Raw genomic sequence first — 25,225 nt, forward strand, 5'->3', positions numbered from 1 at the left:
ATACAATAAACAAATAAGAAAATTCTAGACAATACATAATAAACCCCGCATTACGCAACGACAGGAAATCACACACTAGCCGCTCTCACCTTTCACCACCAGCTCGGCAAAGTTGGACACTCCCGCCCCATAAATGGAGCGACTGACACAGCGATACAGGTCCTGATCATCTTTCCCAGCTTCGAAAAGCTGAAAAGAGGCCAAGAGGCGCCAATGACTGACGTGCTGAATCACTCCTGAAGATGTGACGCCTCCATTTTGCCTCTGTAATCCAACAATACATTCAGATGATTAGAACCAATCACACTGACGGCTTCATCTCACTACAAAAAACTTATTCAGCCGAGACAAGAGTCCTCTACAGACTTACACAGTGCTCCGGAACAATTTCCTGCTGGTGAATGAACGTGATTAGCCATTTTATGAATGAATATACACCATCACGCGCCTTTGACATTGAATCTACTCGTTCCAATTACTAATTATGCTAAAGTTAAACTGCAAGTACACGCTATCATTTGTTCAAGGCGTAACCATAGAAACGTTCCACCGTCTTATCTGTCGCACTTTCCGTTCATCTGCATTGCACGGAAAAGTAGTACATGCGGCTGAATAGGCACAATGAAGTAGTCATGCTGAGGAATTGTGTCGGTAATACAATAACTATGGTCGTCTCTTGCGATTCAGACGCCGCACTCTCTAATTGGCTTCATGCCATCCCATTCAAACACCTGCCATCTAGATGCCCCATTCAATTCAGTATTCATAAGAGAGGGAAAACACATCAAGCGTCTCACCTGCAGCAGGAAGGCCTCGCCTTCATTGGCCCTGCCGGCAGCGGGGCACTGAAATGTGGCGTTCTGCCCAGCGTTAACTTCCACCTCCCCGAGTCGGGAGAAGTGGGGAGCCTGAGCTGTGAGAGAGGACGTGAAATGAGATTTCTTTCAGACGGAACTCTTAATTTCATATCAAAACAAATGGGGTCAGATTTTTATGTTACTCACTGCAGGGGTAACTAAGTAAAAGAATATCATCCAGTGCAATGTATCCTAGGGGAGTTCCCGATACCTCCGCTTCAAACAGCACCTACAATGAGACGACGACGACAAAAAAAAAAAATTGTTATTTAATGGAATGGAATACGTGAAAAACATAAAGACATGCACAGCTAGTTCTGTCTACTTTAAAGGGGTTATCCAGCGCTACAAAAACATGGCCACTTTCTTCCAGAGACAGCACCGCTCTTGTCTCCAGTTCAGGTGTGGTTTGCAATTAAGCTCCATTCACTTTAATGGAATTGAGTTGCAAAACCTGCACCCAAACTGGAGACAAGAGAGGTGCTGTCTCTGGAAGAAAGTGACCATGTTTTTGTAGCGGTGGATAACCCCTTTAACCTCTTCATGACCAAAGGTTATAGATGCACAATTGTCCAGATCACATCGAAGCAGTGTTCCTCCTAAGACTTATAACGTTTTTATTTTCCCACTTACAGGGCTGTTTGGGAGCTTAATTTTTTGCGCCATGATCTATAGCTGGGACGGGGAACCTTTGGCCCTCCAACTGCTGCAAAACTACAATTCGCATCATGCCTGGACAGCCAAAGCTTTCATATGTTGCTGCCCATGATGAGACTAACAATTCCTTCCATACTTGTTATTATATATTCAGTCTCCTTCCCCCAGTTCTGAGCTGCTACTTCTGAGCTGAAAACACAAAAAACTGTGTGAGCCTTTCTCTCCGTCCCCCATTCCTCCCACCTCCTTTGTGGGACAGCTCCTGTAAACAAGTCCCTATCTGCAACTTTGTAATGCCAGATGGATATTAACAGTGACTTTATCAGCAACTTGACCTGATTAACTCTCCCAGCATTACAAAGAAGCAGAGACAGCCAGCCACAGACTTGTTTACATCAGCTGTCTCAGAAGGAGGGTGAGAGAAGGAGAAAAAAGCTCACACACAGATTTTTGTGTCTTCAGCAGAAAGCAGCAGCTCAGAACTGGAGGAAGTAGACTAATAGATAATAACAAGTATTGAATTGTTAGTCTCACCATTGGCAGCAACATACGAAAAGCTATGTTTGAGCCGAATACTCTTTCTCATACATATCTGTATGTCCTGGAGCAGCTGGGGGGACCATGGCTATTAGCCCTGACCACAGTATTTAAATGGCTATAAAACCCCTCTCCTGGTGGTCTAGTGGCAGGATGCGATCGCAGGAGGTGATCAGTGCTATTGGTCAGGGCGGGCTGGTCGAGCTGGTCGCTCGATTACTATGGGCTCCAGGAGCCTATAGTGATTGAGTACTGATCTTATTAAGCCATGCAGTACATATTAAATTATGGCATTACTGATCTCGTACGGTAAACGGTGTAAGTGCAAACAAATACCAGATGCTGATTTTTGATCACATTAAATCTAGAAAAATTGTAATAAAAAGTGATCAAAAAGTTGCATATACGCAAGCACGCAAGAGCTCAAGTGGGCCTGTAGGTGAAAAAATGCAAGCGCTGTCGTCTTTTAAACACAAGGAGTCAAAAAACAAGAATGCAAAAAAAGAAAGTGAGGCCGGTCCTGAAGGGGTTAAGGACAGAAACCAGCAGCCAGCACTATACGTCAACACAAAGAGATTGCGGAAGAGAAACTACCTAATTCTTTAACAAAGACCAATGTGGAAAATCAGTCCAAAGCAATAACATAAATGCACTTTAGGTTAAATATGGCAGAATTCAGAACTATAAAAAGAATAAATGTGTCAAATCTTTTTAGATATTCTGGAGGTACTCTGTGCAAATGATACGAGAAGGCAGACAGCATGCGGCCCTAGGAGGACTATGGGTAGTCTGTAACACAGCTTGAAGGTTATACCTTATAATGTAGACATCTTACAGAGGAATGTGAAAGTGAGAATAGCGACATTCACACAATATTACATACTTATCAAGACTACTCGCCGATATTCTCAGGGTTATTGAAGACAGCATGACAATTTATACACCGGCTTAACATATTCCATTTTTTATAGAATAACAATTCCATTCAACTTCAGGGTCACAGGAGCTTTCTTGTGAATGTGGATCCAATGAAAATGTTAACGCAGCAATGGAGTTCTATATGCAGAGACGCGGGGGCTCCATAGCAGTAATTGTTCACCCATAAGTGAAGGTAAAAATGGAGTATTCTATGTCTTCCAAAGTGGAAAGAAATCATGCAAAGAACTAAAGATGTTTCTTATGGGTCACAGCAATTCAGTGGTTCTACTATGACTTTCAGGCAAGGCCTATGTGTGGAACTGTGGAACCATAGCTATGTTAAGAGTAGGGGGGGGGGGAGATAGCCAAGTTAGAAAAAAAAAAAAAAAAAAAAAGACAGTCCTAATGTGGTGTCCCACCTCGGGTGCTGTCTAAAGTCACTCTTTCAGGTTAACAAAGTAGGAGACGTAGTACTGTATTTTCCCCACTGGGTGCCACCACTATTTGTGTCTCTTCTATGCACAGCTGAAGTCAATGGTTAACTGTTTTATATCACCTGTTATATGCTGACTAGTCACAGGTGCTCTTTCTTCTAAACCTATCCTGTCTGTCTTCGCTCTCACCCACACTCAGCCCCACCACTCACAGGGGGGTTTAGATGTACCCCTGTAGGAGGAGTTAGTTCCTGGTGGAGGAAGTGAGGCAGTCCGTAGTTAGTTTTCAAAGTGAGAGGATGCAAACAGACCCAGTTCCTGCAGAAGTTAAGCCGGGACGTGGCTCAGCCAGGACCCCTGACAGGAGCCAAAGATCACAACCAAAAGATTTTCATTTATGCAAACAATTATGTTCACTATGCAGTACTAAGCTCACCGCAGGGGAGAGAAGCTACATAGGATAACCCTTTACAATGCCAGGAACCTTTCTAAAACATGCAGGGCAGTCTCCTGACACTATATGAACTGACCCCAGTAGGACAAAGCTACCAGGGAAAAGATCTATATGTTTCTTACTGCGCAGCGCAGAACAACTGGGAGGTCTTGGGAACCTGCAACTCCCAGATAACCGTCGACTGGGGCTCGTACTACCCACCTAGCATGGGTTCGACACAACTAGGGGGCATAGGCGGTTCAGAGCCACAAGTAGGCAGCTGTGAGTACGAGTATCATTTATCTCTTCTTTCTACATCCTTGTTTCAGCAGAGCACATATACTACATTGGGTAGCACTCCTCTGGCAACTCCTCTTCCCTCTCTACAAAGCTCCAATTCTCAAAAGGACTGGTTCTATCTCACCATCAGCTACAGAGTTTACTAAGCCAAGATCTGTGTTGTTGTATTACATGTACTGTTCACCTCAAGCCTTTTTCATTAAGTATTTTATTTTTTATTTAATGCAAGAAACTCTGACGTACGTTAAATCTGCACCCGCACCCACAGACACCACTGTATACTTGGGTTTTTTCCCCCCTTTTCTGTGAGTGCCGGTATTGACATCCCAGGTGGGTCTGCTACCACTCCAGGCTACTGTGACAAGTGCCCAAGTGACCATCAACACTTCCGGAGGTTTCCGACCATTTGGGACAGCAAACCGGCCAAAACAGGTGTCCTCATCACACCTGTATACACCTTCAGCCGAGGAAGCTAGCGTACCACCACCAGCACCAACCCATCACAGAACTGGCTGAGTATCACACTACACTATAAGAATATAAAGTCATTTTAGTTTAATATCAAGAAAACAACACGGTATTGATTTAAAGGTAAACTACAACTTAAATCAGCCCCCTTATAGAGACTAACAATTTATTCTATACATGTTATTATATTTTAAGTCTCCTTCGCTCAGTTCTGAGCTACTGTTTTCTGCTGAAGACACAGGAAATTATGTGTGAGCTGTTCTCTCTGTCTCCGCTCTAATCTCTCTCCTCCGTTTCAAGATGGCTCATGTAACCAGTGTCCCTGTCTGTCTCTGCACTCTGTAATGTCGGAAGGGTGGCACAGTGAGGTCATCAGCAAATTGACCTCAGATTAACTTTCCCGGCATTACAAAGACATCCAACCAGGGACACTGTTTACATGCGTCATCTCAAAAGGCAGGGGGGAGGAGAGGGAGATGGAGAGAACAGCTCACACACAGTTTTCTGTGACTTTAGCAGAAAGCAGCAGCTCAGAACTGGGTTAAGGAGACTGAAAAGATAATAACAAGTATTGAACAAATTGTTAGTGTCCAGGAGGTGGAATGATTCAACATGTATTTTACCAAAGCAGAATACCCCTTAAAGTGACTATACCACCAGGCCCAGGCTGAAGCACTGGAGGCGGGCCGACCCACCCTTAGTGGGAGGAAACTCCAGCCCCTCTATGATAGGGTTCCATTGATTCTAATGGAGTCACGTCATGGAGGGGCTGGAGTTTCTTCCCACTTAGGGTGGGTTGGCCCGCCTCCAGTGCTTCAGCCTGGGCCTGGTGGTACAGTCCCTTTAAAGTGAAGCTCCCCTAACAATGAAGAAGAAATTAGAACAGCGCTCCATAGCACAGATCAGGAGTATAGATGGTTGGTGAGAGAAGTAAATTAAAAACTCTCACCTGGTAGTGTTGTGCAAGATGAGGCACAACACTCAAAATCGCATGTGTAAGGATCGCTGCCACTCCCAGGAATTTCCATACAGGATGGATACCATGAAGCAAACCGACCTCCCTCCAACCCGGGTACGTAGGGCGCAGGTCCAAAAAAAAAAAAAAGGGCAGAGTAGTACTTAAAATTTATTGTGAATAAAAACATTCATGGCGACACAACGCATTTCACAACCGAACTGGTTTCTTTCTCAAGTGTCATCTGCCTCGAAGTAATCTCCACCTACATATATACCCACCTACTTGATGACATCAATATGCAAATAAGTTAGACATAAAAAACAGCCATTAACCCCTCATGAACCAAAGAAGCAAGCAATAAAAATATATATCTTACTAGAAATGCAAGGAATTGTATACAAAACATTATATTCAACGGACATTCTCAATGGTTTCGTTTAGACCATATGGTGATAGGGTACATAATTTAAAAATCCAGTAGGATTCTCGATTAATAAGCTGCCTGTATCTATTGGACCGTGTTTCTGGGATATGCTCTAAAATTGTTAGAGTAAGGTGCCTAGGATCACTGTTATGTTTTAGAAAAAAAGGTTTGGAGATGCTATGTAATAAATATCCTTTACGAATGTTAGATCGATGTTTACAGTGCGTACAGTGCGTCCCACATATTGTAACCTGCATGTGCACTCCAAAAGATACACCACAAATTGTACGGAACAATCAAAAAAACCTGTTACCGGAAAATTTTCTCCAGTAGTCCGAGATATAAAGCTGGTATATGGACTCTGAGGTATCCAGTTGCAACAGAGACATCTTGCATTAGAACATTTTACAGTTCCTAATGGTCTATCTCCACCCCTCTTATCACTCATCTGCATAGCAATATTTAAATCCTTTTTGGGTATTTTGCTGGGGGCAAGATAATTCCGCAGACTTTTAGTTCTACGAAAAATTATATTAGGATTTTTTGGAATACTGGATTTTAAGATGGGGTCATTCTGAAGGATTGGCCAGTTTTTTTGTAAACATTTTTTAATTTGCATGGCTCCGCAATTATATTCAGTTGGGAAGCAAAGTCCAAATTCATTATTATATGTTTTATTTTTATTTTTGTTCATATTACTTTTTTCTTTCATTTTTTCTAGTATATTTCCTTGTGTAGTGAGTATATTTGAATTATATGCATTTTTTAAGATTCTTTTAGGATAACCCTTATTAATGAATCTATCCTTCAAAAATTTTGACTGCTGTATATAATCACTTTCCAAACTGCAATTTTTCCTTATTCGTTGATACTGGCCGAACGGAACATTTTTCAACCAAAGGGGTAAATGGCAACTATTAAAATCTAAAAAGCTATTTACATCAACACTTTTAAAATGGGTTCTAGTAGCAATGTGGAGATCATCATTCTTAAAAATCTCTAAATCTAAAAAGTCAATGACATTAGCTCCAAAATTCAGAGTAAATTTTATACCCCACTGATTGCAATTTAAATTTTCTACAAAAAGTTGGGCTTCGGTTTCAGATCCCACCCAAATAATAAACAGATCGTCTATAAAACGTTGATAAAAAATACACTTATTAAAATCAATAGATTGTGCGAGGACACTCGCCCTGGAACCTCCCCATGAAGAGGTTAGCAAAGCTAGGTGCGAAGCGAGTGTCCATCGCACAACCACGAATCTGACGATAGACCACATCCTCAAAATTAAATACATTATGTTCCAATATAAAATTCATACTATCATAAATAAATTTGATTTGTTGTCCATTAAGATAGGGATCATTCTCGAGATAATAAAGAGTTGCCTCCAACCCTAAAGTGATATTAATATTTGAGTATAAAGATGATACATCTAAAGTGACAAAATTATAATAAATAGGCAATTGTAGTGCTTGTAATTCAGAAATTAATTGAGAAGAATCTTTTAAAAAAGAAGGCAATTTACACACATATTTTTATAAAAATAAATCCACATAGTGAGATAAATTAGAAGTCAGAGAGCCAACCCCCGAAATGATGGGTCGACCAGGGGAGTTGGTGAGTGACTTGTGTATTTTCGGTAAATAATAAAAATAAGCAAGATTAGTGTCAAAAACAGTTAAAAAATCTTTTTCTTTCTTATTCAAAATCTTTGATTCAATCGCACTGAATCGATTGAATCAAAGATTTTGAATAAGAAAGAAAAAGATTTTTTAACACTAATCTTGCTTATTTTTATTATTTACCGAAAATACACAAGTCACTCACCAACCGGCCTGGTCGACCGATCATTTCGGGGGTTGGCTCTCTGACTTCTAATTTATCTCACTATGTGGATTTATTTTTACAAAAATATGTGTGTAAATTGCCTTCTTTTTTAAAAGATTCTTCTCAATTAATTTCTGAATTACAAGCACTACAATTGCCTATTTATTATAATTTTGTCACTTTAGATGTATCATCTTTATACTCAAATATTGATATCACTTTAGGGTTGGAGGCAACTCTTTATTATCTCGAGAATGATCCCGATCTTAATGGACAACAAATCAAATTTATTTATGATAGTATGAATTTTATATTGGAACATAATGTATTTAATTTTGAGGATGTGGTCTATCGTCAGATTCGTGGTTGTGCGATGGACACTCGCTTCGCACCTAGCTTTGCTAACCTCTTCATGGGGAGGTTCGAGGCGAGTGTCCTCGCACAATCCATTGATTTTAATAAGTGTATTTTTTATCGACGTTTTATAGACAATCTGTTTATTATATGGGTGGGATCTGAAACCGAAGCCCAACTTTTTGTAAAAAATTTAAATTGCAATCAGTGGGGTATAAAATTTACTCTGAATTTTGGAGCTAATGCCATTGACTTTTTAGATTTAGAGATTTTTAAGAATGACGATCTCCACATTGCTACTAGAACCCATTTTAAAAGTGTTGATGTAAATAGCTTTTTAGATTTTAATAGTTGCCATTTACCCCTTTGGTTGAAAAATGTTCCGTTCGGCCAGTATCAACGAATAAGGAAAAATTGCAGTTTGGAAAGTGATTATATACAGCAGTCAAAAATTTTGAAGGATAGATTCATTAATAAGGGTTATCCTAAAAGAATCTTTAAAAATGCATATAATTCAAATAAACTCACTACACAAGGAAATATACTAGAAAAAATGAAAGAAAAAAGTAATATGAACAAAAATAAAAATAAAACATATAATAATGAATTTGGACTTTGCTTCACAACTGAATATAATTGCGGAGCCATGCAAATTAAAAAATGTTTACAAAAAAACTGGCCAATCCTTCAGAATGACCCCATCTTAAAATCCAGTATTCCAAAAAATCCTAATATAATTTTTCGTAGAACTAAAAGTCTGCGGAATTATCTTGCCCCCAGCAAAATACCCAAAAAGGATTTAAATATTGCTATGCAGATGAGTGATAAGAGGGGTGGAGATAGACCAGTAGGAACTGTAAAATGTTCTAATGCAAGATGTCTCTGTTGCAACTGGATACCTCAGAGTCCATATATCAGCTTTACATCTCGGACTACTGGAGAAAATTTTCCGGTAACAGGTTTTTTTGATTGTTCCGTACAATTTGTGGTGTATCTTTTGGAGTGCACATGCAGGTTACAATATGTGGGACGCACTGTACAGACGTGCGTTCCCGCATGAATAAACATTGATCTAACATTCGTAAAGGATATTTATTACATAGCATCTCCAAACATTTTTTTCTAAAACATAACAGTGATCCTAGGCACCTTACTCTAACAATTTTAGAGCATATCCCAGAAACACGGTCCAATAGATACAGGCAGCTTATTAATCGTGAATCCTACTGGATTTTTAGATTATGTACCCTATCACCATATGGTCTAAACGAAACCATTGAGAATGTCCGTTGAATATAATGTTTTATATACAATTCCTTGCATTTCTAGTAAGATATATATTTTTATTGCTTGCTTCTTTGGTTCATGAGGGGTTAATGGCTGTTTTTTATGTCTAACTTATTTGCATATTGATGTCATCAAGTAGGTGGGTATATATGTAGGTGGAGATTACTTCGAGGCAGATGACACTTGAGAAAGAAACCAGTTCGGGTTGGAAACGCGTTGTGTCGCCATGAATGTTTTTATTTTATTTATTTACATAAATTTTAAGTACTACTCTGCCCTTTTTTTGGGGGGGGACCTGAGCCCTACGTACCCGGGTTGGAGGGAGGTCGGTTTGCTTCCTAACAATGAAGAGGTGGTCTGGACATAAATGTAAGGGCTCGGGCTGCCTTAAAGGAGAACTCCAGCAGGGACCCGTTTTTTCAAACAGGGAGGGAGGTGGGTAAAAAAAATAATTAATCACTTCCACTTACTTCCCTGACTACAGCACTGCCGCCTGCAGTGTTCAGCTGTTTCCTGGTCTTGAGGAGGGACTTGGGATGAGACGTGGTAATGTTGCAGGGTCCCGTATCTGCCCCCAAATACCTGAGTGGGCCTGCCACATCACGCCCCAAGTCCTGTCTCAGACCAGGAACCGGCCAGGGACCAGAGCAGCACCATGCAAGTGGCAGTGCTAGAGCAAGGGAGGTAAGTAGATTATTTTTTTCACCCACCCTTCCCGAGCATTTTGAAAAAAAAGGGTCCTGGACAGAGTTCTCATACAGCAGGAATAATCTACCCAATCCCCCACTGCTGCCATTCCAACAGGGCCAATCCCCAGGTCAATGCTGCCACCACTGACTGGCTGAGTGAGCATTTCCTGTGTGTTGAGACAGACCTAGAAGTGCTGATCAGTGGGCTCCGGGCAGGAAGTGGGAGGAATTGGGCAAGTAAGTAATGCTTATTTTTAAGACAGCATGAGCCCTTAATTTTTTTTATACCATACAATCCCATTAATGCATGCAATATATGGATAGCATTTGTAAAGTATTTTCATTACCTGGTATTCACTGGGCCAAAAATTGCTAACAGCAAGTTCTGCTTGTTGCCACTGCTTTCCCCGCGGTCCTGATACTTCCCAAACAGCTGTGCCCAAAGGGCCACCATTAACTCTTACATATACCCGTAATGTGCCAGGACCTCTTGCGTCCCTGCTATGTAGAAGGTAACTGAACTGCAAGCAGTGGGTATCATTTTCACTTAGCGGCTGAAAGAGGAGATGAGCCCGCTTCCCTGCCGCATGTTCTGAAGAATTGACCAAAAGGTAAGAACCTATAAAAACAGCGAATGCAGTAGCAATTAGTGGGAAAAAAAACAAACAAAAAAAATGTAGAAGATAAATAACCGAAAAATGATGACTGCATCATAAGGATAACAACAAGGACTAAAAAGCAAATTTACACAAAGCACAAAAAAAAAAAAAAAAAAACAACAGAAAAGATCATAGTCACTCACCTTGGGGTAAGTCAGGGTTTGCACGAGGGTCATGAACCAACTGCCAATCAAAGTCATGCTGTGTGCTCTGTGTCACCTCGCATGGGCCGATATCGCTATGGGCCTCAAATGTGCAGCCAGCTGTAAGACAAAGGGGTCACCAGATTCACGCATAAATTATGTACAGTGAAACCTTGGATTACTTTCCGGGAACGTGTTTGTAATCCAAATCACTCGTATAGCAAAGTAAATTTTCACATAAATAACAAAACGCACATGATTTGTTCCACAACCCAAAAATAAGGTAGTTACGGTGTTCTGTATCAATAAAAAACATTCCATCAGTAAAGAAGGGGTTAATCAGTTAACCCTCCCACCACATACAACTCCCCAGTTGGCTGCAAACCTGCCGGTGCAGTTACCTGTTGATACTAGTGCTGGATTATTGGGCTATTTTGGTTCCCTGGATCACTGTTTAAATCTCCTGTGCAGCTAGCGGTACGTATCGGTTGCGGGTGCAGCAGCAGCTTTATAACAGAGAAAATTAAGTTTAATCCCCTGTCGAGAGGCAGATAGTCATCTGGGCAGCTCACCGCCCGTGTCTAGCCAAATGGGTCGATTGGTTCCCTTTAATTCAGGGGTCAGAGGGAAGCAGCGGTCATACATCATCCAACGTCATATGTAGGAAAGATGGAGGCAACACAGACAGCGGACGAGGCCCTGGGGAGTCGAAGCTCTCACCGCTTGGGTTATGTCTGTGCATGCAGGTTCTAGGCTTCCTGAACACTTGAGTAGGAGGGGGCAGCTGTCTCACTCACACTCAGGCTTACTCAGTCACAGCAGGGAGAGGAGATAAGGCCGAGCTGCTCGCTTCCACAGGAGGGAAGCCCTATCCCGGAGTCCGTTCGGCTGCTGACGCCTTTATTTTGGTGAAAGACTTCTTTTATTCCCGGTTGTGTGGTGCCAAAGAGGTGGGGCCTAGAGCATCTACGCCCCCGACACCCAAGAGGCGATGCAGGACTAGGGCATATACGCTTTAGGCCCCACCCCTTTGACACCATGTAATTTTTATTTTTATTTTAAACAGCCAAAGGGACCCGGGGACAAGGCTTAGATTTTTCATGACTATGCAATGGTACCAACTTGGGGGGTGTGGGGGTTGCAGGGTGACACATATTCACTTTTGAGGCAATTTTTCTGAACACTGTCAGTATTCATTTGTGTGTACAACCACATGTCCACATCACTGTATGGGAACATCTAAGAATCCTACACTATACGTACAGCTACCAGAAGCTGAATCGGTAATCTACCAGACATCCTAATTAACATATTACAAATAGTTATGTCATGCCCTAGGATAGAAGGCTGATCAATCTGACAATGACCGTGAACTAAAAGATGAATGTCCTGCTAAAAGAATAGAAAACCTAAAAATTGAATTCACCCCAAAAATGTTTTCTTTTGAATCAACTAGTCCCAGCAAGTGCCAGAGATTTGTAATTTGCTTCTATTAAAAAACCTCCAGTCTTCCAGTACTTATCAGCTGCTGTATGTCCTGCAGGAAGTAGTGTATTCTTTTCAGTCTTTCCAGTACCACCTCTGTCCATGTCAGGAACTGTCCAGAGCAGTAGCAAATTCCCATAGAAAACCTCTCCTGCTCTCAAGATTGGAAAGATTACCACTTCCTGCAGGACATACAGCTGCTGATAAGTACTGATATTTTTTAATAGATGTAAATTACAAATCTCTGGCACTTTCTAGCACCAGCTGATTTTTTTGGTGAACTATCCCTTTATACGAAAGCATTTATTCGTAGAACACGATGACCGGCATAGGCCAGGACTGCAACAGCAGAGGGGGCTACACGACAATAATAGGCACAGTATAAAGAAACTCATAGCCAATGAGTGAGAAAGGAAGGAAGGATGGGAGTCGACTGTTTCCTGGAGTTGGGAACTCTGTCTCTCGCTTTTCAGGGTCAACTATCAATGTGACTCTCCCAGCTAAGACAACAAAGGCCACCCTAGATTCCCGTCCCAGAGCATCGGAATAAGACCCTCGTCTCCCACCAATCTTTTTGCTTTTTTTACAACAGCATTTTCTATTTAATTTGTCATCTTTTATACATTGGAAAGTTTGAAGGGTAGAAGACTGGAAAGGATTAAAAGATTACGGGAATATTCGACTTTATACACTAGAATCATAAATACATGTTAAACCACTTCTGAAAGGTCAAGTATTTAGCGCACAATGGCCTTACAAATCCACTCTCATATTCCCTGCATCGTATCGAGGGATTAGAAAACACACAAAAACCCGGCCTGGTGCAAGGACTCTTAGCGGGGCTTAGTCGTACTCAATGGGGACGGCAGCTAAACAGAAACGAAAAGGTTGTTTATTGCATTAGCTACTAATTATTTTACTAGGCGGAAGAAGAATATATAGAAATTTTTATCTGGTTTATGGAAAACTGGTAAACAGGCAGCGCAGGGGGGGGGGGGGAGGGAGCTGTGGCCTCTCCTGACCTGACTGTTTTAGTAAATACAGTAAACTCTCTTTAAAAGACCGCTAAGAGTTGCATTAAAGCAGTGCTCTGGAGAAATGAAACTAGTATCAGAATGTTATACTTATATATCTATATATTTAAATATCTAAAGTCTTCCGTTACTTATCAGCTGCTGTATGCTCTGGAAGAAGTGGTGTATTCCTTCCAGTCTGACACAGCGCTCTCTGCTGCTGCCTTTATTTGTGTCAGGAACTGTGTAGAGCAGTAGCAAATCCCCTCCTGCTCTGGACAGTTCCTGACACAGACAGAGGTGGCAGCAGAGAGCACTGTGTCAGACTGGAAATAATAAACCACTTCCTGCAGGGCGTGCAGCAGCTTATAAGTAATGGAAGACCTGAGATTTTTAAAGAGAAGTCATTTACAAATCTGTATACCATTCTGATGCCAGTTGATTTAAAAACTATTTTATTTCTCCGGAGTAACCGTTTGAAAAGTGGTCTTCTATCTGGGTTGTCCGTAAAAGGGCCTTTAAACGTGTCAAAAGATAATCCACGGTCAGCCACACATCTGTCCGTGTAATAGGAAACACAATGCCAACAGCTGATTAAAGAAAAGAACTGCATGAACATTACTATCGATGTTTGTGCTGCTCTGACCGCTGTGTTGAGCTGTGTTATTGGCTCTGTAATTGAGCGCCAATCTAGCAGATTGGTGCGTACTTAAGGCTGTATTCCACGGGCTCCCTGCCGCCGCTATTACACTCGCCAGCAGCGAGCGGGTGAGTTTAGAGGGGGCCGCAGGGAGCTGCCCAGGTGATCGCTTGATCGTCCGGGCAGCCTATAGCATATATTCCACGGAGTGACGGCAGCAGATTGTTGCTATATGAGTTGTTTGTCTTTCAACATATTGAAAGACAAACGATCGTTCATGTCGACTAATCGTTGCCTTCTATTACACGGGGCGTTAATCCGCTGTAACGGTCGATATCGGCGGACGATGATCGTTCCGTGTAATAGGGTCTTTACACCAAGGGTTGGCCCTTAGAGATAGCAGTAGGAGGTTGTACATGGCAGATCAGAGAGTGGAAAGGGTTGAAGGCATCAACATTTTCAAGGAGCACAGACGCATAGGCCGTACTATATTAGAATATGGGCAAAATAAAAAGCACAGGAGGATTAAAGCACTAAGGGGCAGATTTATCAAACATGGTGTAATGTGAAACTGGCTCAGTTGCCCCTAGCAACCAATCAGATTCCACCTTTCATTCCTCACAGATTCTTTGGAAAATGAAAGGTGGAATCTGATTGGTTGAACCAGTTTCACTTTACACCATGTTTGATAAATCTCCCCCTAAGAGTCTTATTAAACAAAGCGATTTTTAACGATTGAAGGTAGATTTACACCTACTGGATCCGCAGCAGATCTAATGCTAATTCTATTGATTCTTATGATAGCTGTGAGTATGTGCTTTTACCCCCTGCCGCCCACAACACAGCCCCGCCGCCTGCGTCCCCGCCCCGCCGCCCGCATCCTGCAGCCCGCCAAGAGCATTCATTACCTGTTTAGCTGCGCGGCTGCAGTGAGGCTCCCGGCTCCGGTCCTGCTCAGCCGATCAGCGCACACTGATCGGCTGAGCGGGATCGGAGCCGGGAGCCTCACTGCAGCCGCGCCACCAAGCAGGTAATGTATCCTCTCGGCGGCAAGCTGCAGGATGCGGGGGGCGGGGATGTGGGCGGCTGGGCTACGTTGTGGGCGGCAGGGGGTTAAAGCACATACTCACAGCGGAATGTAAATCCCGCTGCGAGTATGTGCTATCATAAGGGTGAATGGTACCGGATCCGCAGCGAATCTCGCTGCGAATCCGAAGCGTGAGATTTGCTGCGGATCCGGTAGGTGTGAACTAGGGATGGTTCGAACCAAGTTCGGTTTGGGTTCGTACGAACCCGAACCCTCGGTAATGACTCCCGCTGTCCGCCCGCTCCGTGGAGCGGGCGGATCGAGCGGGAGGACCGCCTGGAAAACTAGAATACAGCCACAGCCATAGGCTGTATCCCAGTTTTCCAGGCGTTACTCCCGCTGTATCCGCCCACTCCACGGAGCGAGCAGACAGCGGGAATCTGCTACCGAGCGTTCGGGTCCATACAAACCCGAACCTCGGCAGGTTCGGACCATCCCTAGTGTGAACGTACCCTAATGATGGCAAACAAGATTGTTTATGGTTAACCTGAAATTGTTCCCCATATTACACAGAACAACAGTCATAAGTTACGATCATGTACTCCATCTGATCTAAGCAAATAAAGGGACGATGTGGAATTACACTGAACGATTAGTGAATTAATGCGGAATTACTGCGAACCATTGACAATTGATTGACGATTGATTTTGGTGTCAGCTCCAAACGAACGATATACGATTTCTCGTTGTCCGTTTGGTCGTTGCCTACATTTACATATTTTAAGGCAAGATTTCAAGTAGAAAATGTGTAAAATTAAAGGGGTAGTGCGACGCTAAACAATTATTCACTAAAGAACACACATTACAAAGTTATACAGCACCGATTGGCTGAGCACAGTTATGCTCAGCCAATCGCGGCTGAGCAGCTGATGACACGGCAGAGGGCGGCCGGCACGAGGGTCGGTCGGAGCGGTTCAGTCGGCCGCCCAAAGATTACATCGTTGTCACAAGATGGCGGACAGGGGGTTGACACGGATCAGGTGAGTATAGAGTGGGTGGGGGGAAACACGGGGAAGGGGGCCATTCACTAACATAACATACATTACAAAGTTGTATAACTTTGTAATGTGTGTTATTTAGTGAATAATTTTTTAGCTCCGCACTACCCCTTTAAGCGCAGATTCTGCTTGAAATTTCTCACCTTTTCCTCAGTGTGAACATACCTTTAGCGTCTGTTATCGCAACAGGGAAGTGACTCCCCATGGATTGTATACTGCCACATCCATTGTAGTTGTAAACTACGTTATGTCCTTTGAAATTATTGGGCACGACTCATTTCATGTTATTTTGTGGAACTCAAAAAAAAAAAAGTGTGATAAGACTACACGCAGAGTTTGGTTGTGACCACAAAGAGACATATGTCTGTATAAGAGCTGTTAATATCAAACAGCGGGGTTCTCATTTATGAAATCTCTTGAGCGATAGCAAAAAGCACACACAGCCTTTTACAATAGCCAAAACAACGAAACAGTCTAAGGCTATGTTCACACACCACCATATTTTTAACCACAAATGCTGCATAATGTAAGCTTCTCAGGCCGTGTTCTAACTCAGCATGCTTGGTCACTGTGTGCAAGGAAATGTGCGGTCCATCATTCCTGCAATTTTTATTTCTTTATTAACAGTTCTTTCCACTGTAAGGCCCAGTTCACACTGAGCAAAAACGGCAGAATTCCTCCCCCCTCCGCTTAAAGAATTAACACGTCAATTCTCTGAGCAGAGAGCGGCGGGAGCGGAGGCGCACATGACCTCCCATAGAGATACTGGAGGACACTGAGCACGGCAGGATTCCGCGACAGAGAGCTCGGCCGTGGAATTCTTCCGGTTTTGCTCAGCGTGAACTGGACCTTATTATTTTATAATTTATCAAGCATTCTGCAAATAATCGACATATGTTATATTCTCAGTTTTTAGTGTGAAAGACTACAGTCAATGGTTACAGAGGGTACAAAAGTAATAAAGTGATAAAGTTTGAATGTTTTTTGTCAAGAGCAGATAAAAACATATTTCACAAGCCTATCAGGGTCTCTCCAGGACTCCTTTATTATTACCCTGATGATAGGCGCTCAATATCTGATCAATGAGATGCCAACACCTGCCTAACATGAGGGTGATAGGATGCTATTACTGAGTGAGGGCGTAGGGCTAACTACCAGGGAGGACTACCTATAGGGGGATGTCTACACATCAGGAAGGCTGTCTACTAGGGATTACCTACAGGGCGATGCCAACATGGGGAGGCTACCTACTGGTGGGTTACCTATAGAGTAAATGCCAACATGGGGAGGCTACCTACTGGTGGGTTACCTATAGAGTAAATGCCAACATGGGGAGGCTACCCACTGGTGGGTTACCTATAGAGTGGATGCCTACATGGGGGGGGGGGCTACCTACAGGGGGATAGCCTACATTAGGGATATTATTCACTGGGGGGGGGGCAACTGCCATAGGCACTACCTACAGAAAGGGATACCTACATGGGTGGATAGCTACAGGAGGGATGACTACATTGGGGATAATATTTACTGAGAGGACCAACTACTACAGAGACTACCAATGGGGGGGGGGGTTACCTACACAGAGATTACTAACATAAATGATACGCTTTACTGGGGAGGCTTAACTCCATGAGGACACTACCTAGTGGGGAAACTAACTACCAGAGGATGGGGGGGAACATAAGGGATATAAATTTACTGGGACCCTACCTGCACAGAGAGGGCTTACTACTATATTTATGCACAGAGAGACCTAACTACTATATGTATGCACAGAAAGGCCTAACTACTTTATGTATGCACAGAGAGACCTAACTACTATATGTATGCACAGAGATGCCTAACTACTATAGGATGGCACAGAGAGGCCTAACTACTATATGTATGCACAGAGAGGCCTAACTACTATATGGGGGCACAGAGAGGCCTAACTACTATATGTATGCACATAGAGGCCTAACTAGTATATGGGGGCACAGAGAGGCCTAACTACTATATGTATGCACATAGAGGCCTAACTAGTATATGGGGGCACAGAGAGGCCTAACTACTATATGTATGCACATAGAGGCCTAACTAGTATATGTAAGCACAGAGAGACCTAACTACTATATGGGAGCACAGAGAGGCCGGATTACTTTAACAACTACTACTACTATTTTGCCTTTCTGTAGTTCGCCTCAGGCAGCAGAGTGGTTTGATTCACCCGAGTGTTTGCTGCAAACAGTGCATATAGCAAAATTGTTTAAAAGCACCCTTAGGTCCAAGTTGGATTTTAAATATATTTTACCATCTGAATCCTAATTTATTTGAGCACCTGAAACCAAATTATGGTTACTTAATCTGCTACTGATCCTTTTCACCAATCTCAAGATGTCTCTCAGAACACATTACAGTACACGATCGTTGGCTATTAGCTATACTATCCAACACTGCATTAGCACCCACCCTAAATGCTATTTAAGTAACTAACAGCCTTGATTTTATGCAGTATATAACACTTGCGTCAAATAGTAGATAACCCCCTGTTCCTCCATAAGAAATACAAGCATCCTCATGACTAATGAAACACGTACAGATGTGATAACATGGTGCTGCTCCCTAAATAGACTGCAAAATCCACAAATAGAACGTCAGATCTACAATTGAGATTAGCATTATGTCTAGAGCCGAATCGATGGATGCATATACGTTATCTACAGCGTCAGAGATCTCTAGATTTCGGTAAGGTCAAGCAGTTATGGAATATGGTGAGAAAGGGTTTTGTAAGATGGGTCCAATCAAGAATAAGCCAATGACCTGCTGGACCCCAAGTGATCACCTGAAATACCGGGGAACTAAGCCGCAAGTGTTCAATTATTCCGGCTGTGCCATCACAGGGGCGTTACATGAAAGACGTATAACACAGCGCTCACTGAGACTAATGTGCTGTCATTCTAATGTCTGTACGTTACATAACCGCATAGGGATGTGCCCCCTGACTACCACAGAACCATTGATCTAGATGGCGCTCATCTGATGAGTTATTGATTTCTGGTTAGACCTGAGCGCCCTATTACATGGGACGATTATCATGTAAATTATCGTTTCAATTTAAACGATAATTGTTTTGTGTAAATCAAACGACCAACAAGAAATCGTTTATCGTTCGTTTGTCACCAAAATCATTGTTAATCGTTCATTGTAAGATAGAATCAAGTTTAATCCCCGGCGCGCGAGAGGTAGTCATCTGGGCAGCTCCCTGCCCGTGTCTCGTAACCTCTCTCTCCCAGTCAGTGTGCTTGGCAGGGATGAGTGACAGGCAGAGAGGCCCGTTACTGGCACCTCTCCCTATCAATCATCCCTGCCAATCGCGCTGACAGGGAGAGAACAGTGACTAGAAACGAAAAAGCCACCGAGATGACAACCTTATTTTCTCTGGCGTAAAACTGCTGCTGCCACAGTCCTCCGGGCGACCAAATCAGTCCAATCAGTCCAAAAATCATCCAGGGAAGCTATAGATAGACTTAAGGGCCTATTACACGGGTCGTCAGAGGAGCAAACGAGCGCTCTCAGCGCTCGTTTGCTCCTCGTTCCCCGCTCGCTGCCGCCGCCATTCAACACGGCTGCAGTGAGCGGGTGAGTGCGGGAGTGGGGCGGCGGGGAGCTGCGGGAGGGCTGCCCGGGCGATCGCTAGATCGTCCGGGCAGCCCATAGGATATAGCAGCGTCTGCTGCCGACACTCCTATTCAACAGAGCCACGGCAGCAGATCGCTGCTATATCAGTCGCTTGTTTTTCAACATGTTGAAAAACAAGCGACTGCAACGATCAGCCGACATGAACAATGTCGGCTGATCGTTGCACTCTATTCCACGGGACGATTAGCGGCCGATATCGGCCGAATACGGACGATAATCGTTCCGTGGAATAGGGCCTATAGCAAGATTCTTTATTGATCACCAACCGATCCAAAACTATTTATTGACAGCAAAACATTTGAATCACAGGTACATCGATTGGGCTTTTTACATTAACAGAACGGCGTACACATGGGGATGCCGGTGGCAAAGTCCTTTTTTTGAACTGCCGTCCCGTTCCTGAGCGCGTCGCTAGTCTATTCCCGAGCTCCAACCAGACATGAAGCACTGGGGGGGGGGGCAGTGTGACGATCTCCCCTCCCTTCTGTGACACGGCTCCATTGATTCTAATGAAACGGTGTCACAGAGGGGAGGGGGATTCATCACACTGGGCTGGCAAGCCCGCCTCCAGAGCTTCACATCCGTCCGGTGCTCCGGAATAGACCGGTATCTTGCTCAGGAACCAGGTGGTGATTCAAAATAAAACCAGGCCACCAGCATCCCCGTGCATGCACCAGTCTGTTAATGTAAAGAGCCCAAGCAATGTACCTAGTGGTACATTCACTTTAAGAACATATCTCTGTTGTGGTCTCATCTGAATTCCTAAAGAATAAACACAATCTACAGAACAGTGATTTTTACCTCCAGATTAGACAAGCTTTCTTGAAAACTTAAACCCCCATCTATAACAGAGATTCTGAGCTATACTGTTGGTTATTATCTCTATCCCAGAATCACAAAGGAATTCTAAAAAAGCTATAAAAGACTACTATATCCCTACAGACCTATGGATCTGTATAGGAAAAGTGGGGGGAAGATCAGTAGCAAAGATTTACGAATTCCCAATGGGGAAAATAAGGGCGTTCAATCACCCCTACCGTTTTGCATTGAACCACTTGGAAGTATCCAAGAAACTATTATACAAATGGTACATGGTTCCTTCCAAACTGGCCTAAGACCTAGGACTTTTAGGTTACAATAGGGACATTTTTATGTGAAAATATCAGATTATATTGATTGTTGAATATAGATGCAGACAAAAATTCCTCAACCATACAGAACAGTATGCCTTCAGACAATTACTATTACAGGAAGGAAAATTGCATCCAACTGGAATACAAATAAAATACCCCATTTGATGGGAGTTATCCAGCGCTACAAAAACATGGCCACCTTCATCCAGAGACAGCACTTCTCTTGTCTCCAGTTTCGGTGCAGGTTTTGTAACTCAGTTCCATTGAAGTGGAGTTTAATTGCAAATCACACCTGAACTGGAGACAAGAGTGGTGCTGCCTCTTGAAGAAAGTGGCCATTTTTTTGTAGTTCCGGATAACCCCTTTAAAAGAACTACCACTAACACTGAATCCCAATTTTTGGACATCCCAAGTATTCCTTGATCAATGGAATATTTTGAGAGACAGTAAACATAACACTGTGAGAAAACCTTTATAAAAGGGGAGGGAATTTATCATCCCTGGCGTAGACGGTAAAAAGTCACTAAGGGTAGTATTACACAGGCCGATGGGGGCCCGATAATGCCTGTAATGGAGCTCCTAGATCAGCACTTGTTTACTGGGCCTATTACACGTCCCGATAATCGTTACCGATGTCCTTGCAGCCCTTGTTTAAACTGTATACATTACCTATCCAGGTGGCAGGGCTCCTCTTCCTCTGTGCTTCTCCCCGGGTCCGCGCGGTCCAGCTTCAGAGTGGCCTGTCTCAGCTGACAGGCCGCTCAGCCGATCACTGGCCACGGCGGTCCCGGACTGTTATTGGCTGAGCGGCCTGCCAGCTGAGACAGGCCGCTCTGAAGCTGCAGCGAGCGGGACCCGTGGAGAAGCACAGAGGAAGAGGAACCCTGCAACCTGGATAGGTATGGATTCCTGTTTGCATATCGCCAGCGTCGGCTGCGCACCGCTATTACACATAGCGGTGCGCGGCCGGCGCCTGACGATTATAGGTCAGAACCTATATCAACGATCAGCCAATGACAACGATCATCGGCTGATCGTTGTCTTTTTTACGCGGAACAATAATCGGCCGGATAGGGCCGATTCGGCCGATTATCATTCCGTGTAATAGTACCCTAACTCACAACCTTTTGCATCTGCGCAACCTCTACGCCATTCCTGAGGAGATGTTCAGATGCGCCGCTCTGGATAAAACAGCCCCCCATTTTCAATAAGTAAAAACAGATCAAAAAGCCAAAGAATGAACCAACACGTGAATTAATATGACTTATTGTTATATCATTTATCATCACTATGTATAAAACTTTCCTATTTTGGCTCAGCTAAGAGTATTGTTCTGCGCTTTTATTTCAAGGCCGGTGGGAAACTCCTGTCATATTTTTCACTGGAATTCTGGACAAACATTGTTGTGTACAGGAAAGTCGCCTCTTCCAACGTTATGTCCTAAAATTTACCATCTTTACTTTGGCTACCCACACACAAGACAAGCCAAGCTTATTTCATGCACATTTTGGCATATATCCATATTTCGTAAGTTCCCAACCTAATAGCAAATCTCATGACCTGAAATGTCAGCTGACCCTTGCTCAGGCCAGGGATTGTGTCCATAATACGGACACTAAAATGCACATGACATGCACTCACCTGTGTGGAGCTTTAGTCTGTGCTCACACTTAAAGAGAAGCCCCGCCTCTTTGACACTGTTCACCAATGATTAAAAGCATTTTTACACATAAAAGCCGCCACAGAGATCACGTACAAAAGGTAAATCTGCAAACATCTACCATGCAAACATGGGTGACAGCAGGGTCGGCTCTATGTTTTTGTGGGCCCTTGGGCGACAGAGCCTTAGCGAGCCCCTCATCCATCCACTATGCACAGTCACTTGAGACACCACTAACATACACAAACACACACTTAGGGCCCTATTCCACTGGACGGTTATCATTCAGATTATTGTTAAATCGTTCAAATCTAAACCATAATCGTTTGTTTGAATGACAGTTAACGACTAACAACCGAACAAGAAAACAGTCATTTAATAAGACCTGGACCTATTTTTATCGTTGCTCGTTCTCAAATTGTTCGCATTGAATAAGATGTCGTTCGGTCGTTCGCAGTAGTGACGAACGCAATAGCGACTACAAGAAGACCGCAAGAACGATCATAAGTAACGATTATCGTTTCATGTAAATGGGTGAACGATTTCAGGTCTTTTGCAATAGCGGTCATTTGGATCGTTTATCGTTAACGATTATGCGAACGATAATCGTCCCGAGGAATAGGGCCCTTACTGACACACACATTACTGATACACTACTGACTGACTGACACACAAACACACACATTACTGACTGACACACACACACACACACACACACACACTGAGCACTTACAGCTCAGACTTCCCTCTCTTCCTCTCTGTCAGGCCGATCTCCACACTATAGTATTGAGGACCTGCGGGTCATGTGATCAGGTCCTTTACCCTTCTCTGCAGGACGCTTACAGGTCCTTCTCTTTCTCTATTTTCTGATTTTCATCCCGGGCACTCTGTACTATAGTGAGCAGGCTGGACATCAGAACACTGCCCCCCTCTCCCTTTCTGGGCCCCTGGAAGTGCTGTGGGTCCCGGCACTCGCCCGGGTAAGCCCTGTGCTGACGCCAGCCCTGGGTGACATTTCCACTTTAAGGTGCCTATACACCTTTAATAGCAGTTATCTCCACTGTCTGCACAGATAAGCTCAGACGGATTCCTTGCGCCACCCAAAAAGTGGTGAAACAGCGGGGCAGATCAGTGCACTTAGAGCGGCAGTCCCTCCCCCTGTGCACCAAACTGTCTAATTTGCATACTGAATAAAGTAAAGTTTAGGTGGCAGGTAAATATACAGTATGTTGAATATACAGCAGCTAAATGTAAACCTGCCTGGTATATACATATATTTATCCTAACATAACAAAAAAAGAAATAGGGCGGACTAGATGGACCAGGTGGGTTTATTCTGCCGACAATCTTCCATCAGGACAAATAGTAAAGCAATTTGCCAGATTGGCCTGGCACAGCAGCTGTACTGCCAGTAAGGTTTTTATGTAATCTTTTACTTATACAGTATAGTCTATACTAACATTGTTTTATACTTTTTTTTTTACCATTGATATGCAGTATCGTTAAATTTATAAGATTATAATTATTTTAAAAAGCGCTAAATTTAAGCGTGAATATGCAGGCCGTCCCCGCTAAAAACACCTGGCACTTAGCAGCTGATCTAACCCTTTCTGGTCACTGCTGCTCTAAGTTACTGTCAGCGGCCTACAATGTAATTATACCGCTCTACATCTGCCAACACGACCTGTGATATATGTGTCCTACCGACGACGCCTGTGCAAATCTCTCCCAGTGATACCTTGAATTATTCATGCGTGTGGCACAGTGAGAAAAGGCAATTCAACAGGCTGTAACATGCTGACTTCTGTCTCTTTTGTGACAAAACTGCTCACACTGCTTCCTCTCTCTAAGGTTGTGTTTGTCTAATAGATCCGCTAAGAGACAAGAGTTTACACAATGTAATCCGGCTACAATGATGAGAGTAATGCCCTGCAATGCAGCATTAGACGTCTATAAGATATAAATACTATTATATATTTATTATATAAATACTGTCCATTGAAACAATAAAGATGGAATAGAATAATAATAATAATATTAAAATAATAATAATAATAATGTAAAACCTTTCAGATTCCGGTCCCTACATGGGTGTTACAGATCTCACATACAGACAGGCTCGGACTGGCCCACAGTGGTCAGGGGAATCCCCCGGTGGGCCCTACCCTTTGGTGAGCCCCTGAGCATGAGGTGGGCCTCCCTGTTTAGCAGCTCCAGGATGACATATAATCCCCCAGAACTGCTGCACACACCTATCACCTGGTCACTCACTGCCTCTATATAGTAATCTGGGGTTTTGTCTTGTTATATAGAGCAGGGGTAGGGAACCTTGGCTCTCCAGCTATTGCAAAACTACAACTCCCATGATGCCTGGACAGCCTTTGGCAGAAGGGACCGGGCTGACAGGGCTGACAAGTAGCAGCATGTACAGTACAGAATCAGCGCAGCCCTTCTCCTCTCCCCTGGGACCCTCCCCCACCTCCTACTCTCAGGCTGCCTCCATCTGCTCTATGTGCTGCTGCTGGTAGTTGGGACACAGGAAGAGGGGAGGGAGAGGGGCTGCAGACTGCACAGTGTGGCCCT

The 25,225-nt window shown here is 43.4% G+C and overlaps 1 protein-coding gene across 5 annotated transcripts in view; it reads right to left on the reverse strand.

The window, feature by feature from the left end:
- Window positions 1–25,225, reverse strand: part of PTPRU (protein tyrosine phosphatase receptor type U) — a 111,565-nt gene that overhangs the window by 60,209 nt on the left and 26,131 nt on the right. For all 5 annotated transcript variants that reach the window (XM_069971572.1, XM_069971570.1, XM_069971569.1 and 2 more), the window contains exons 2-6: window positions 10,949–11,068; window positions 10,494–10,765; window positions 1,005–1,086; window positions 798–913; window positions 90–264 (exon numbers count right to left, since the gene is read on the reverse strand). In XM_069971572.1, coding sequence (XP_069827673.1) covers window positions 90–264; window positions 798–913; window positions 1,005–1,086; window positions 10,494–10,765; window positions 10,949–11,068 — 765 coding nt within the window. The remainder of the gene's footprint in view (window positions 1–89; window positions 265–797; window positions 914–1,004; window positions 1,087–10,493; window positions 10,766–10,948; window positions 11,069–25,225) is intronic.

Source organism: Dendropsophus ebraccatus, chromosome 5 (assembly GCF_027789765.1).
Source record: "Dendropsophus ebraccatus isolate aDenEbr1 chromosome 5, aDenEbr1.pat, whole genome shotgun sequence".
Taxonomy (NCBI): Eukaryota; Metazoa; Chordata; class Amphibia; order Anura; family Hylidae; genus Dendropsophus; species Dendropsophus ebraccatus.